The sequence below is a fragment of the Elephas maximus genome, chromosome 12, assembly GCF_024166365.1.
Source record: "Elephas maximus indicus isolate mEleMax1 chromosome 12, mEleMax1 primary haplotype, whole genome shotgun sequence".
NCBI lineage: Eukaryota > Metazoa > Chordata > Mammalia > Proboscidea > Elephantidae > Elephas > Elephas maximus.
Window position 1 is genome coordinate 33,281,213 of NC_064830.1, and position 17,640 is coordinate 33,298,852.

The window sequence follows — 17,640 nt, forward strand, 5'->3', positions numbered from 1 at the left end:
AAATCTTGCCTTCAAAAGGGAACTTACATTCTAGCAAGAAGTTAATTATGTAGTATGAGAGAAGATGATGAGTTCTGTGGGAGAAAAAAAAAATTGGAGTAGGATGTTGAAATTGGAACGTGCTTAGTGGGGGAAAGGAAACCAATAGAGTTGGATTTGACGGGTTTTTTTTTTTTTTTTTTTTTCCAATGATTCTGAGAAACTCTGCTTGTAATAGGGTAATTTAACCCAGTCACATTTATTTTGTGAATTGCTATGTTTAGTTTTCCTCTGCCGTTAGATACTTTCTGTTTTTGATGCTTTCTTTTTTACCTTTTGCTAAGCAGCTAATTTATTGCTATTTACCTGTCTGGTGTTTTGAAAAATATATTTTATTCTACTGGTGATTACTTTTAAATGTTACATATTTCTCTACTGGAAACTCTGGTGGCATAGTGGGTTAAGTGCTACAGCTGCTAACCAAGAGGCCAGCAGTTCGAATCCACTAGGCACTCCTTGGAAACTCTATTGGACAGGTCTGTCCTATAGGGTCGATAATAAGTCACAATCAACTGGACAGCAAAGGTTTAGTTCTCTATCAACCTCAAGCATAGAAAATAAGCTCCATGAAGGCAAGGTCTTATCCATGTCTCTCTATCATTGGGCTTAACGCAATTCCTAGCATATACTAAATATTAAAATATGTTTGTTCCATAAATGAAAAATAATAGATATTAACTACATGATCACAATTCTGCCCTGAGGCCAAAGATAAATAGATTCTGGAAGAGGAAATAAAAGATTAGAAAAAGAATGCAGAGAAAAGTCAGAAAGAAGGCTGTAGGAGAAAGCCTCAATCCCAGTCCTAACCATGTGATCTTAAAAAATTTACACACCCTATGTGCACCTCTATCGTTTCATCTGAAAAATGAAAAATGAGGGGAATATATTAGAACAGTGGTTCATTATCTTTTTTTTTTAGATCATAGATATTTTTGGGAAACCCATAATGGCTATCAATCTTCTCCACAGAAAGATCATATATGTACATTAAGAAAAATAATCAGTTGACATACTTAATGAGATAATAAAAGTCCTTTAATATTTATATTGTCAATATGATACAAAAACATCAATGAAACATTTTATAGTATTTAAGGGTAAGAGATTGGATTCACAAAAAATAAACTTTTTGTACTTTATAATAAAGACCAAAACCCCCAAACTGGAAAAAAAACATTTGTTCAAAGAAAGCAACAAAACATTTCTAGATGTTTTAAAATGTTTTGAAACATAAACTTCCAATATCTTCTTTCAGGTTCTTGTAACATATTTATTTCAGATAAGGATGAAGTTGTTTAAGTTTAGCTTTTCTTGACAAACCAATTCTGATTGGTCGACTACACGTCTTAAGTGGATGTATTCTTAAAATTCCATGGGAAAAATGGCTACCTACAAATATAAGATGATAAAAGTATGTGAGAGAGTAAAAATGACCAATAGTTTCTATGCTTAAAAATGTTAACAAATTTCTAATCATAATATTAGCAACATTTACTGAATATTTACTATGTGCCATGCACTGTGCTAAGTGCTTTAAATGAACTATTTTACTTAATCCTGTCCCAATTTTGAAATGTGAAAATCTAAGCACAGGAAAGGTAACTAACTTGCCCAGCATTCCAGACAGTCAGACTTAACAAAAAAAAAATCTTTAAAAACCATGTCATTTGTCTATTAGAAGCCGAACAACAATGCTATATTGTTAATGGTTATGTTTGGCTTCTAACAGAAATTTTTATCAATAATAGAGCTCAGATGTATTTCCTCTGTTTTGCGTCAATAAATGGCTCTGATTCTGAGGTTTTTATGTAACATTACACTACATTATTTTTAAAGAGATACAAAATATTTCATGGAGATGCATCTGTTCTTAAATCAGTTAACCAGAAGGATAAGATCAACTGCCCTTGATAATAAAATACAACAATACCTCTAACTTCCAGAGATTTTTTTTAAACTATGGGGCCATATGTAAAGTTAGAATTTCAGTCAGGTTTTAGTGAAGTAATATGACCTTAATATAATAGCACATCATACTAAAAACACTGTAATCAACCCAAAGTTATATCTGACAAAAGGTAAACAGCATGATTTCTACTCAGTTGAACCAAACAGAATCTATCTGTGTATCTATGTAAATAATAATGAATAAAATACAAAATTAAAATTACATGTAAACTGGGGGGAAACAACAGCAACATAGCTATAAATCCGTCTTTGACTCTTTATTCAGCCTTAAACTTTAACATTAATTATAAAAAGTAAGAAAATGGTGGTAGCATTTTATTGCTAGAAATGACAAAAAAAATTAAACGAAAGGAATTTTTGAAATAAAGTGGAATTGTTAGATCATATCTAATATATACTAGTTCCAGGTATTTTTTTTTTTATACTTCTTTATTTTAAGACTATTACTTCAGGACAAAGCCATGATTAATAATCTATTTGATTACTTTCACAAAGTATAGCTTTCCTCTTTCATATTCCAACATAATAAATACTTCAGGTAATTTTGCAATGGGTGGGAAATGACTGAACCCTTTTGTGCCAACAGCAGACAATTTGTAAACCGTATGTCCTTAAATTGCGATTGCAAGGATATGCTTCTTTATCTCCTTGAATTTCCTACTTTGTATTAAATTATGATCCCTTTTATTATTGTTATACCAAAAAAAAAAAAATCCTGGATTAATTTATTGCTTTTTAATTCTAAATTTTCAAGAGTAATACCAGAAATTATTTATTTTAAAAGCCAGTGTTTATTAAAAAAAAAAGAAGAAAAAGAGTCTGGAAATTAGTGGTCTTTTAGAAATAATACTTTGTTTTCTAAATCTTACCTTCCTTCAGTAAATGATTGCAGTTTTCTTCTTTAAATTCCTCAGAAAACAAAGCAGGCCTTTGAGGTAAGGGTTTTTCACATTCTGAAAATAAAGACCAATATATTTCTAAATGCTTGCAACTTAAAAGTGTGGCCAACAGACTAGAAGCATCTACAACTACTGGGAGCTCCTGCGAAATGTAGAATTTCAGAGCCCATCCCACAATTGAATCAGAATCTTTTAACAAGATCCCCAGGTGATTCGTACAGACATTGAAGTTACAGAAGCACTGTCTAAATGGCACATAAAGGGCCTGGCTCAAATACTCGCTTTTTCCCCACCACAGGAAGAAGACAGGAATCAGGAAAAGGGAAAAGAAGATGAGGGAGAGAGAGAGAGAGTATGAAAATGCATTGGAGATTTTAGTGGTAGAAACTCTAAATTAATTAAGAGGGGAACCATCATGATAACAATTGGATAGGCACAAGAACGTTTCGGGACACTTGGGATCTTTCTGATGCCTTTAAAATCACACCGTAAAAGCAGGCACACACTCTGGCTAGGCAGAGATTCAGTCTATTCTTATTAACCTCACTTCCCAATATCTCTCAACTTTTCAGTTACAGTACAGATTTTAACAACCTTAGGAAGATCATTTCATTTATATATACTTTGAAAGTGAATCCAAATCTACTATGCTACAAATAAAAACTATTAAATAATTCTGGCTGAACTCACACATTATGATGACAATATGAGTATGTGCTCTGTAATCCCCCTAATCTTCCTGTATTCCATATCAAATTATGTTCCAAAATGCCAATTCCTTCCTTCTTTTCTGTCCTAGAAGAAGCAACCCCTGTCTTTTCTAGGTTAATTCCTGCCACCCCTGTGTTTGTCTCATGAATTATTCACTTTATTCAAGAGGAAAGACACTACCTGAGGGCCTTTAATCTTTTGAGGACATAGGTTAATTTTTAAGATCATTTCATTGTAGTCTAAGAAAGAAGGAGAAGATGAAGTTCTGAAGCAACTGAATAAAGAGACCAGGAACAGCATTTTACTCATGATGAGAAGCTCTGGAAAAATGTTTTGAGAAATGATGCATCCCTGAAAATGTTTTGGTAGATACATTTCACCTATGTCATTATTTGTCCTTGATCTAGTTTTGTGTAATACCAGACATATTTTATCAAACTATAACTTTTCCTAGGTACCCTACTCCTACCTCACCCCAATTAGTATTACAAATTAGAATGGTATTTAGTCTATATTTTTTTTATTCTGATATTGTAGACCTCTTAGGCAAAAAAGAGGGTTAGTTGTTTAGTTATTTCTTTAAAATAGTAATCAAAGGTTAAAATGCCATACTCATAAATTGTGTTAATACTCCTAATGATACTATTTTTTTTTAATTTACAAAATAAAATGTCTATATAAGAAGTCCTTTAACAACAAAAGGTATAGAGAACACTGATAATCTATAATGGAAGTGACATCTCATTAGTGGAAATTCAACTTAGACAAATGCTACTTTTGTTTTGCCAATTAATGTTGATTACATTAGACACCTATCTAATCATGTATGAACCTAGTTTAACACATAGTTTTAATTAAAATACATCACTGCAATTATTTGAACACAGTTTCACAGAGTGCATTTCCTAGTAATATTCTAAACGCATCAGTAAATTTATAAATGTTCACAAAGTATTAAACTTTTGTGTTTGTTTTCTAACATCCTAAGTATCTATATTTCCCTCATGCTAAAAATAATGCAATACTCATCTTAGAAAATACCTTAAACATCTTACCTTCCTTCAGTAAATGATTGCAGTTTTCTTCTTTAAATTCCTCAGAAAACAAAGTAGGCCTGTGAGGTAAGGGTTTTTCACGTTCTGAAAATAAAGACCAATATATTATAGCAATACAAAAACAAACCAAACCCACTGTCATGGAGTCGTCGATTCCGACTCAGCAACCCTATGGGACAGAATAGAACTGGCCTATAGAGTTTCCAAGGCCATAATCTTTATAGCAGCAGACTGCCACATCTTTCTCCTACGCAGCTGCTGGTGGGTTCGAACCACCAATCTTTTGGTTAGCAACTGAGTCCTTAACCACAGTGCCACCTATTACAGCAATAACTAACTTTTATATAAAAATGTACAACAAATTATTTTCTCAGAAATATGTTCATTTGGCTCCTAATACTTAGAGAAATAAAACAGGATTCTTCAAATCTCCTTTTAAAAATTTAATAATGCACTGCCTTTGACTTCAATATATTATTTAGTGTTTGGACAGCTCTTTATGGGAAAATAAGGTGCATCAATAAACATTGTCTGATACTTTATCTTCTTTTTTGCCAAAATTATATATTTGGCCTACAGAGGAAAAGAGCAGCAATTTTTTTTCTATCATGAGAAAGAACATTCTAAAACTAATTTCATACCTTCCTCAGAAGTAGAATAGAGTACTTCTTTTTCTGATGTTCTTGGACAATATTGATTAGGAACTTCCTGCTCTCCACTATTGGGTTCTGTTTTCCACTTAAATGAACTTTGGTGTCTTTTATGCATATTAGGACCTGCTCTCTCTCTAGTATCACACAGCGAAGAAGGTGCACACATTTTGTTGACTGTAACCACTTTGAAATCTTTTTTTATCTCCTTTTCTACTTCCTCAGCATCATTACTTTCTCCAGAGTAATTTTCTTGCCTGTTGTTTGTTTCCACAGTGCTTAAAATTTCTTTTTCCTTACTAATTTCATGAAACAGATGAAGTTCTTCAAGTACTAAATCAAATTTACTCCTCATTTCAAAATCTTTTCCTATTGTCAACGCTTCTGTTGATAAACACTTAGCAGTTAAGTCCTGAAAACATTCATTGTTCCCTGCACTCAAATCAATTTCAAAGTGGTGATTAACACATTCTGTAGAGTCATTCTTTGGATGAAAATGCTTTGAATTAGCTAACTCATTTCCTTGAAAAATGCTCTCATATTCATTTCTGTCAGCAACATTGTTTTGATTAACATATTTTTGGTTTGTCTGTATAGAATCTTCCACATTGATTTTTATATTCGTTATTGAAACTGACTGTACAGAAAACATTCTATCCATTAAAGAAAAACTGTCTTTCTCTTCATTTTCCATCTTAATATGTTTAAGAACTTGGTTAATCTTTGTTAAACTTTGTGATGTGGTTTTCATTTCTTCCTTCAAAATGACATCACATGTTTTTTCTTTAATTTCACTTAGCAAGGTCCCAAAATTTGGCACCTGAGTTATAGTCATGGTACTGGTTTGTTGACCACATGTTGTTATGTGGCTTGCCGGAATGGCCAGTAGCTTGACCTTAAAGAAATCCTCAGATATGCACTCAGAATTAAAGCTAAAGAAATCCTCAGATATGCACTCAGAATTAAAGCCAGTGATCTTATTATGCTCCTGATTTCTTTCACTGTCTGAATCTTGGCTGTGCATACTTATTTCATAAAATTTTTCATTAGTGTGTCTTTGGTAGTTCTGAATAAACTGAGGGTCACTCTTAACATTTTTTTTAAGAGTAATAGGACTAAAATTGGCCCAGTTTTCCACATTCATGACACCTTCAGGACAATTATCCTTGTAATTAATTACTTTTGTCAAAAAAATGTCATCCATATCATCAAAGTCCATTAAAAGAGGAATTTTTTCATAAGTCTCAAAAATTGGAAAATGTATGTTTTTAGCAGTAATATTGAAGGAACTGATGGTTTTTTTCTTAGATTCTTCAAAAACTTCTTCAGTTTGAAATAGTTTTCTTTTCTTTAACATGGGTCTTATATTATCTTCTAATATCCATGAAAAATTTAAAATCTTTATTAGATATGCAGAATGATTTTCTACTATGATAATTTTCAGATAATTCAAATAAATTATCCATTTGAAAATGCATTCCTCTTCTAATTCAACCTCATTTTCAATTTTTGTTAAAGAGTCAAGGTTACTGTTGGTTTTCAATATAATATTTAGAGATTCTGGAACACTGGTCTGTGTATATGTGCTTAAATCATCATTCTTTCTATCAATATTCATATTCCTGGTTATTAGATTTTGAATCTCAATTTTCTTTTTGCACTTCAAAGCTTCGTGCCAGGCTAAAATACTACTATCTTTTTGACTTCCTGAAATATTTTTATGAAAACAAAAAATTTCTGTACTGAAATTTTCAAAAGTGTTGCTTAAATGTAAGCGTCTTTGTGTAGTATAATATCTCAACTGAAGCATATTATCATTTTCTTCTTTGCCACGTAAGCAAACAATTTTTATTAAAGCTTTTTGACTACGCAGTATTCCTATCATAAAGGATTTTGATGGTTCTTCATATGTGTTCATGGCTCTTATATTGTGATAATCTTCCTTGTTTAAAAGGTCTATTTCTAATAATTGTTGCAAATGTAATTTTGCCCCATCTATTTTCATATTTTCACATTTAGTCTTGCAATTATTCATAGCCCAACAACTTTCCCTGTTTCTCTTCAAAATATATCTAGTGTTACAGCCCCAGCTTTGAGATTTTTCCAACTTGGTAGGTATGCAACTGTCCAGGCTTATTTCTGCTTCTTTTACATTTTCTAGTATCATAGGGATATTCTTCTCATAGACTCTTACATCACACTTGATACTATTGTGGTTATAGTAGTTGAAAGTGATGGAGTCTTTTTTTCTCTTGCAAGTGATTTGGTTGCTGAATGATTGGTGGTTACTTTCGTAATACTCAGAAAAGGTATTTTCTACATCCACAATATTATCATTATTTTGTAACTTTTGCTTCTTAACATCAGGTCTATTTTGAGAACAGTAGATGTTTGTGAAATCTCTAACATATGCCTCATTTTTGTCATTTTTTTTCTTTGCTATTTCCTTTAAATAGACAGAGGACATTTTGCTATTTAAATCGATTGGAAGCTCAGGGATACTTATTGTGCTATTATCTCTAAAATAGCAGGGTTTGGCAATTTCCAAGCTGGGCTGGTTTGAAGATTCTGGTATTTTTAGTATAGTTGCTAAAATGTTATTTTCCTTTTTATCTGATGGCATAACACTGTCAGCTTTACATCTGTTCTTAATTTCATGAGGTGTTGCTTTAGCTTCCTTGCAAAAGGTAACATTTAAAAATGAATTTTCTGCCTGTTTTATATATCTATTGTCTTTCTGACTATTGTTGGTCTCTTGGACTAAATATTGTTTTCCATTCACGTTCTTAATTCTATGTGTATCATGTACGGAGGTGTTGGACAGAGGTTGACTAACCTCTGCTTTAGATCTATCGCTGTTGTGCAGGCTGAAAACGTCTCTTTCATTAGGTACTGGTTCAGAAGACCTTCCTGAAGCCCTCAAACCAGAATGAAAACTTTGTGAGGGAAGTGACTGCAAGCAGCTATTCATCTGAAATTTGCTATTTTGGCACCCCAGATGACATGTCTGCCTCCCACTGACTGATTTCTCCACACAGGAGTCTGTGGAGTAATCAAAATTCGCATTAGTTGAAACAAGGAGTGCCTTAAAGGGTCTGGGTGGCAACTCCCAGATTTTTTCTACCTCAGACAAGCGAGGCACCAAAGGCAGCCGCCACCTCGCCTCAGAGACACCGTCAGGCTCCTCACGACGGAGCCTCTTGCTACTGGGCGGTTGGCAATCAGGGCCCTCAGGAGGCGGTAGAGAAGAGGCAAGCCGCCTGAGTTCAGCAACTTGCAGGGCGGGGCGCGGGAGCGACATGACAGCGAATTGGACCGACCAGTCCGCGTTCCTCGCCAGGCTCCAGGCTATTAACAATCGCAGGGCGAGTCTGCCGGGCTTCCTGACACACCTCGGACTCACCCCTGACACGCCCCTCGAAGCCTGACTTACGCCCTAGTATCCAAGTCAGCCCCGCCCCGACCCCGCCCCACCCCGGCCCCGCCCCCACCGCCCAGCCTCGGTCCCGCCCCGCCCCGCCCACCCGCTCACCAAGCGCATCCGAGAGCCTGGGGCCGTTTGTCTATTTTTAGAGCCTCTCGCTAATGCCGAGACATTAGTAGATGTAGATATTTTCTTCCCTCATTTAGATAGATAATAAAAGTAAGGGGAAAAGTCAAAATCTTTCTCTTTTTTGTAAATTTGTGACTGGAAATCACTTCATTTTGAAAATTTTAAAATTCTATGTTTTCCTCAGAAGCGACTTCTCCACAGTTGCTCGAGTGCCTTGTACAGTAAAATCGTGTAGTTCTCTCAGCACCAGACCAAAACTACCCGTCCTGTAAAAACTTTTTTTTTTTTTTTTAGCGCTTTTAATCATCCCAGTGGTACTGAAAATCAGGTTTCCACTTCATTAATAAAGTGTGTTTTGGAGGAAGAAGGCACCGGGTACTTAATCTGAAAATGTCAGGGAAAAGCTGGTACAACTGTGTGGAAATTATTATCTGGATAATTACTGATCTTCACTTAAGAGTGTAAAAAAATAGTTTTCATTTGTGCTGTAGGATTTTCTTCACCAATAACGTGAATAAAATTACTTAAAGGTAATAGTTATATATTGGATATATTTCATTTATTGTAATACAGTTCTGACTAAAACCTAATAACAAACATTTTTATTTAAATTCTTTTATGTGCTTAAAAATCATTTATGATTTCCAGTCAAGTTTGGGAATTTTGTGATTTTGTGAATTCCATAATCATAAAGAAAAATATTATTGTAAAAATGTTTATTAAAAGACATGTAATTCTTGTTGTTTCCATTAAGTCAATTCCACCTCATGGCAAGTGAAGGGACATGGAATTTCTGCTTCATTTTTAAAAACCTTAATCCCCTTGGTGATTGTTTCAAATTTGGTATGTTTTCTGTTCCTGGTGATAAAAATTTATAAGAACTGCAATAATGTGCAATGGGATCCTGATTTCAAAACCCATGGGAGCATATGTGGCAATATATAACTATCACACTACTTTAGGTAATAAGATGTTCACCAGCCTTATCTTGTAAACGCTCAGATATATCGTGATTCCAATTCCAGGCATTTGCTATTATTTTCGTTTATAAATTCCTCCAGAGAATGGTTTACTTAAATTTATAGAAAGTCTTAAGAGATAACCACTTCATAAACACTATCAGTAAGAATGTGGCAGTGGTTCAGAATGTTCATCAGTGAGTTCTCAAAGTTCTACTTCAACATATCCTATGTTCCAATGCTTTCTCCCCCAAGGTTTTCCACCAGTCTACATTCCACTCTCATTCAATATGTTTTATGCTGTGATCAACCCATAAGAACTGACTTGCTTAGGTAAGGTGGATATAATTGGTACCCTAAAATGGGTCTTGTTTTGTCTCTTTAACATGATATTAGCAGCAAGATTTTCACCTGTAGACTAAATGCCAAAGGAGTGAGACCAGTGGAGTATCTTAGATGGCCACTCACAGGCTTATAAGACCCCAAACGCTACTCACCAAAGCAGAATGTAGAATATTTTCTTTATAAACTATGTTATGCGAATTAAGCTAGATGTTCCCTGAAACCATGGTTAAGTATTACTGATTTTAACATCATTTAAGTTTCATGGTAGGCTCAGATATTTGACACAGCCGTTAATTTTCTCTTTTTGCTTATTTTAATAAATCATGTAAATGGTAAATAAATAAGCTTAACCTAAAACTTTGTTTCACACTGAAACACATTAAGATATATTTTGAATACTTAATGACAGCAACTAACAGAAATATTTAAACCAAATTTAAAAAAAAACACACACAAATATAGGGGACTTAAAAAAATAAAAATAAAAAGCCCGCTGCCATTGAGTCGATTCAGACTCTATAGCAACCCTATGGGACAGAGTAGAACTGCCCCATAGAGTTTCCAAGGAGTGCCTGGTGGATTCGAACAGCTGATATTTTGGTTAGCAGCCATAGCTCTTAACCATTATATCACCAGGATTTCCAGCGAGGCGTTGTCTGAAGTGGGGGACTAGAGAGAAAAATATCATCACTTACTAAAAATATTTAAAACAAACACAACTATAAATAACACAAATAGCACTTTTCTATCAAGTTAATGACAAGCACTAGGCAAGGGAAATATTTAAGAAAACCATGATGTTGCCAGTATTCCCATATGCAATTAACATTTCAGCAGAGCAATAGTAATAAATAAAAATGTAATTTATAGCAAATACCTTAAATGAGACAGCAGTCTATGTGAAAATGCTTTAAACTGTAAACTACAACCTTAATCTCAATTTTCATTAATGGTATCATTATCTAGTCAGTCTTCTAAGCTAGAAACATTCATGTTATTCTTAACCATTTTTCACTATCTTTCCCCAACATCCAATCCCCACATATTCATCAAATCTTGTTGATTCTACCTCAATTATGACCCAGAAATTAAGTTTTTTTTTTTTTTTTTTTTAATGCTACAGCTTTAGTTCAGGCCCTCATCATTTGTTACTGAGAATATTGTAATCAACTGACCTTCTTTTTACTAGTTTCTCTCTAACTACTACAAGAGTTTTCTTCTTAAATCATTAAAGGTATTATGACCTCCTTATGTAAGAACTTCCACTGGCTCTTTGATACTTATAGAATAAAATAAAACCAAAAAACCAAACACATTGCAGTCGAGTCGATTCCAACTCATAGCAATCCTATAGAACAGAGTAGAACTACCCCACAGGGGTCCCAAGGAGCACCTGGTGGACTCGAACTGCTGACCTTTTGGTTAGGAGCCTTAGCTCTTAACCACTACACCACCAGATTCCCCAGAATATATATATATATTTTTTTTTCAGAATAAAATACAAGCTCCTTAATTTGATATATGAAGTTTCTCAAAGTCCAGCTCCAAACTGTTTTTCAAGCTTCAGTGTCTATTTCCACAACACAACTTGCTTTCCTGCAGCACTGAACTTCTCTCCATTCCTTAACATTGGCCTTATGTAAGGCCCTTTTACAGTTCCAGTCTTGGACATAGGCTGGTTCATTTGCCTAAAATGTAATGGCAGGCCTTACTTGAAGTCTTCTGAAGTAATTCCAAAGTTTACATTCTTCTTGTATCATTTTTTTTGTTGTTGTGTGCTGTTGAGTCGATTCCAACTCATAACGACCCTATATGACAGAGTAGAACTGTCGCCATAGGGTTTCCTAGGCTGTAATCTTTACGAAAGCAGATCACCAGGTTTTTTCTCCCTTAGAGCCACTGGTGGATTCGAACCACCGACCTTTTGTTAAGTGCCAAGCTCTTAACCATTGTACCATCAGGGCTCCCTCTTGTATCTTAGACACAATTTTACCTGTCCCCTATTCGCTTCTGCATGTAAATACTGCCTGATTCATGTGCTGGTATGTTTTCTGCATACTTAGCAAGCCAGAAATATGCCTTTCTTCTGATCTCTAAATGTTGGAAAATAAGGTGGAAATGTTTGACTACTTACCTCATCCAAGTGATGTCCTAATAAGTTTCAGCATCAGTTGAAAGAGTCTTTGTCACTGAAATAAAAACAAGAGATTGTATCATATTAGAATTCATGCAATTGCAAATAACACCTCTTAGAAAATGTTAATTCTTTTCAATTAGCCTTTCACAAGAATATTTTTGAGATTTTGAGAGGTAAAAATTTTTTTTTTTTTTTTTAAATCAAAGAAACTTGTATTTACTTAGATTGCTTTCTCTTCTACAATTTTTCTGTTGAGAAGATTAGTCACTTTGGTTTGGGTGCACAATAAACATTTAACTGGACCTGTAAATACATAAAACTACCTCTTATTTCAAAATTTTAAGGACTTAAGATAAAAATATGTATATAACCTAAAAAACTATACTGAGCATAACTTAATTTTGATCCTGAAAGCAATATAGTAGTTGAGTGGGTACGTTCTGGCATCAGACTGTATAGATTTGAATCTATCATCAACTTTTACTAAGCTGTATAACGAGAAAATCAATTTAACCTTCCTGAGACACAGATTCTTGTCGATGGGGATTACGAAATAGCATCTACCTCACAGGCCATTCGTGTGAATTAAACGAGACAGCCGTGTTAAAGCATTTAGAAGAGTGCTGGACACAGTAGAAGTTTATTAATTTTTTGAAATGGCGACAGTTATTATTGATACCATAAGGTCTCTCGGTGGCACGAACAATTTCCACTTGACTACTAACTGAAAACAGAGTCCTGGTGGCAAAGTGGTTAAGAGCTTGTCTGTTAACCAAGAGGTTGGCCGTTTGAATCCACCAGCCACTCCTTGGAAACCCTATGGGACAGTTCTACTCTGTCTTACAGGGTCGCTATGAGTTGGAATCGACTCAATGGTAACAGGTTTACTACCTGGAAGATAGGTGGTTCAAACTCACCCAGAGGCACCGTGGAAGAGAAGCCTGGTGATCTGCTTTCATAAAGATTACAGCCAAGAAAACCGGACGGAGAAGTTCTACTCTGTAACACATGGAGTCACCGTGAGCTGAAATTGACTCAGTGACAACAGGTTTGGGATTTTTTTGTTGTTGTTATTCTTATTATTAACATCAAACCCTTGATGTGCTAGAATCAGCTAGGAAAGCTAATTGTTGGCATCTCTTCCCAGGTTTCAATAACTTCATGTGGGTAGCCTGAAGGGGACCATGGCAGGAATATTTACACCACTAAAACCAGAGAATGCTGTGAATCAGGACACTTTTTTCCCCTGGAAAGCAGGTTGTTAAAGAGTTTCCAGCATACTGCTGCATCAAACTCTACCTTAGGATACTTCAAGCGCATACTATGTAAATCACTTCTCACTACAAAGTTGTTACCTGTAGTAAACTAGGCCGTTTGTTATATCTGCCCTGTTAGGGTCAAAGATAGGCAATTAGACTGATTTCTATTTTGATGCTAGGAGTCCTGGGTCATGAAAATGGTAAAGCTCTCAGTTACTAACTGAAAGGTTGGGAGTTCAAATATACCCAGAGGCACTTTGGAAGAAAGGCCTGGAGATCTATTTTCAAAAGGTAACAGCCACTGAAAACCCTGTGGAGAGCAGTTCTACTCCAAAACACATGGGGTAACCATGAGTCGAAGTTTGGTATTTTGGGGGTTTGTTTTTTTATGTTGATGCTAAAACATATTCTGCAAACTTTATTTAAAAAACACGAAACCGCTAATGTGGTATAGGTTTGTTTCTTCTCGTTTGATACCTTTTTATAAGTGGAGAGTCCAAAATGTATCACATGCAAGTAATTATTTCAGTATTTTAACTTTGCTTATCATTTCATGATTTCAGAAATAGGTTCAGTTCAGGGAAAATAATGGATTGAAAGAATGCGGAGACTTACTGCAGTCTCAGCAAATGTTGACAAGTGAATAATAGTATAGTCTGCAAAGTAGTTTTCTGTGGATTTTCCCATTTGAAGATTTGATTTAATTAACTCTCCTTTGATTTGCTGAGCACCTATTATGTGCAAGGATCTGTGCTTGACACCGAAGTAAATACAGTTATGCATCACTTAACGTCCATTAGGGCAACGACCAACCGCATGTACGTCCTTGGTCCCATACCAGAGTAAATAGAGGTAGTCAAACAAGTAAAAGGCTGAGAAGTCAGAAAAATAGGTGGAGGTGTTTGACTTCTTTCTCAGATACGCATTTTCAAATGCTGTTAAAAGGTCAAGCAGTATGAAAAAAAAATCTATTACATTTACTGATAGTGTCCTTGCATATCCTGCCATCTGTTATTTTCTGGTCTCTCCTTTACGGTGTAAATTACCCCTGAGAAGATGAGAAGAGTTGAGATTTAGAATATAGGTGAAGAAACTGGGCTAAGGCAGGAGGAATTGCATCTCTTTCACTGAGGAAATGTATGCAAGTGTTGGTTCCATGGCTTCTATTTACTCTAGGAAGGGGAAGAGAGTTGAAAATGAAACATTTGAGGAGAGTGGAGGTTTGAAATTTCCACTAAGAAATTTGCAGCAGCAATGGGCAAAGGAGAAGTATTGATTTGGAAGTGAAACAAAAAATTATTAAACAACATGAAGGTGGACAATCAGTGAATGCTATTGCTCATAATTTAGGCATGTTCGCACAATGTCCAAACCACGTAATGTCCTATTTCACAGAACTTATTGTGGAAGTTTAGCAATGCATGACTGTACTGTGACATTGAAGATATAATTCTTGTCCTCAAAGCATACAGCCCATCTGGAAAGGCAAGAAATATGTGTATAAGATGACTAACAATATATGGCATATTATATAGTTATATAGCCTAATCAGGCCTTTCACAACTTTATCCTAGATTATTCTTCGGCCTAATTCCAGCCACTTCATTCCCATCTCCTGTGCTCCTACACTCTGCCACACTCTACTTACTATTCCCAAATATTCTGTGTTTATTGTTGTTATTCAGTTCAGAAGGCATTTATTGAGCATCTATTATATGCCAAGCACTGTGCTAGGTACTCCAACTCATAAACCAAACCCATTGTTGTCAAGTTGATGCCAACTCATAGCGACCTTATAGGATAGAATAGCCTCATAGAGTTTCCAAGGCTGTAAACCTTTATGGGAGCAGACTGTCACATCGTTCTGCAGAGTTTGAACTGTCAACCTTTTGCTTAGCAGCCAAGCACTTATCCACTGTGCCACCAGGGCTCCTTGTGATAGGTACTAAGAATTAAAATACAAGCCAAAGTCATTGTATTGAAGAGGAGACAGACAAACAGAGTTTATTTTAGTATAATAGGCTAAGTGCTACAATAGGGATATATACAGGGAGCATTGAGGAAAGAGGGAACGAAACCTAGTCTAGGGGCTTAGGGAAGTGGTTCAAGAAGAAGTGGTGCCAATCTGATTCTTGATGGATTACAATTACCTTCATTCAGTTCATTCCTATAAACCTATAACAACCAAAACTCAACCCACTGCCGCCGAGTTGATTCAGACTCACAGTGACCCTATAGGACAGAGTAGAAGTGCCCTATAGAGTTTCCAAGGAGCGGCTGCTGGATTTGAACTGCTGACCTTTTGGTTAGCAGCTGTAGCTCTTAACCACTACGCCACCAGGGTTTTCATAAGCCTATAGTTTTCTGTAAAACTCCCTTTTATCTCCATACTAATCACTTTTTCCTCTTTATTTTCATAACGTTTTAAACACCTATTGTAATACTTGAGGCCCTGGTGGCACTGTGGTTAAGCTTTCAGCTGCTAACCAAAAGTTCAGCAGTTCAAATCCACCAGCCGCTCCTTGGAAACCTTATGGGGCAGTTTTACTCTGTCCTGTAGGGCCTCTGTGAGTCAGAATCAATTCAACGGCAGCGGGTATTGTAGTACTTACAAAATTATGTAATGCTTTGTTGTATATATACTGTTTTCTACACTAAATTATTAGCTCCTTGAGACTTGGAACACTTACTTGTTCACCTTTGTATTTCTAATATTTAGCATTGGACCTAGGACCTATCATACAATAGACAATAATACAGTTTTTAATTGTTGGCTTGAATATATGCCAATTGAGTAATATATAAAATAAATACTTTAAAAAATTCAGAGAGGAATGAAATTGGCTCCAGGGAATACAAGGAAGGCTTCACAGAGAATAGAATTAAAGTGGGTCTTTTAAAAAAAAAAGAGAGAGGATTTAGGCAGTCTCAGGAGAGTAGTTCCAACTAGAAAACAAAAAAGTGACCAAAAGTGCAGAAAAATCATGCTCTGCTTTTTCAGAGGCAAAGGAAGTGAAGATACAACCCTAGCATTAGACTGAGAGGGAAAAGTAAAAATGTTCCCTAATTGTGATAAATGAATTTGTCACATTCTACATAACTGAATTTTGTGTGTTCTATGTATCAGGGGACCTAAATGAGGAGAATTTATGATAGAAAAATGTGGCCAAGATCATGACTCCCTTGAGCATGTTTTTGAAAAGGTCTTGCAGAAAGTCAAAAATCACAGAAAGCAGGGAAAGTCTATAACAATGAGGCATGGGAAGAGGCTGTTAGTTACCCACTGCGATGTGTTGCCATACAGTTCTCTTAAATGATAATATTTTTCCTAATATTTAAAAGTTTCTCACAGATAAGTATGCCTGATGAGGAAAAAAAATAGGACTAGCATACATGTTTAGCTTTGTAATGTTATCTGATACATTCATTATATACATAATATTTATTGTTTTACATTGTACTTAGTCATAAATAGAAAGCAAGGGAGGTCAGAAAATTTCGCTTGCTTTGCAATTTTGCCTGAGGACAGTCATGTTAATCACCCATCTACTCTAATCTCGTATCAGCTTCTCTAAACCCATAATCTCTGGAGACCACTCAGAAGGACTCTAGAAATGACTTTCTAAAAAGTTATCTAGCCTACACCTTGGAAAATAACCTGGGAAAATATAGATACAGGATATGGGTTGCTTTGTATGTTACAGTGGCATCTTCAAGAAAACATTGAAGCAAGGCAGGGAATAAAATAAGTAGTTAAGCAGGGACAGAACCATGGTAATCATGGTTGGGGTGACCTTTATATGACCCTCTTTCTTACATTACAAAAGCTAAAAGGTATAAGGAGGAAGAGAAGAAGAAAGAAGAAAAGGAGGAGAGGAAGGAGAACTATGACCATCATTTCCAACTGTTAATCAGAAAATAAAGAAAAAATAAGTATATGTGTTCTCAAATTTTAGTTTAATATGCTCTATGATTAGCCAAGTGTTGTATCCAAAAAATAAAGTATAAAAACAGGGCAGAGGTTTTCTTCTTTGTTTTTGTTTATGAAATCTCTGTTGGATG

The 17,640-nt window shown here is 35.2% G+C and overlaps 1 protein-coding gene across 1 annotated transcript; it reads right to left on the reverse strand.

Annotated features, from left to right (window-relative positions):
- Positions 1-1,312: 1,312 nt before the first annotated feature.
- Positions 1,313-8,626, reverse strand: RAD51AP2 (RAD51 associated protein 2). Its single transcript, XM_049902770.1, has 3 exons — positions 5,317-8,626; positions 2,880-2,963; positions 1,313-1,431 (listed from the first exon to the last, which is right to left on the reverse strand). Exons 1-3 carry the CDS (start codon positions 8,624-8,626, stop codon positions 1,313-1,315), a joined length of 3,513 nt encoding a protein of 1,170 aa, XP_049758727.1.
- Between the last annotated feature and the right edge of the window lie 9,014 nt (positions 8,627-17,640).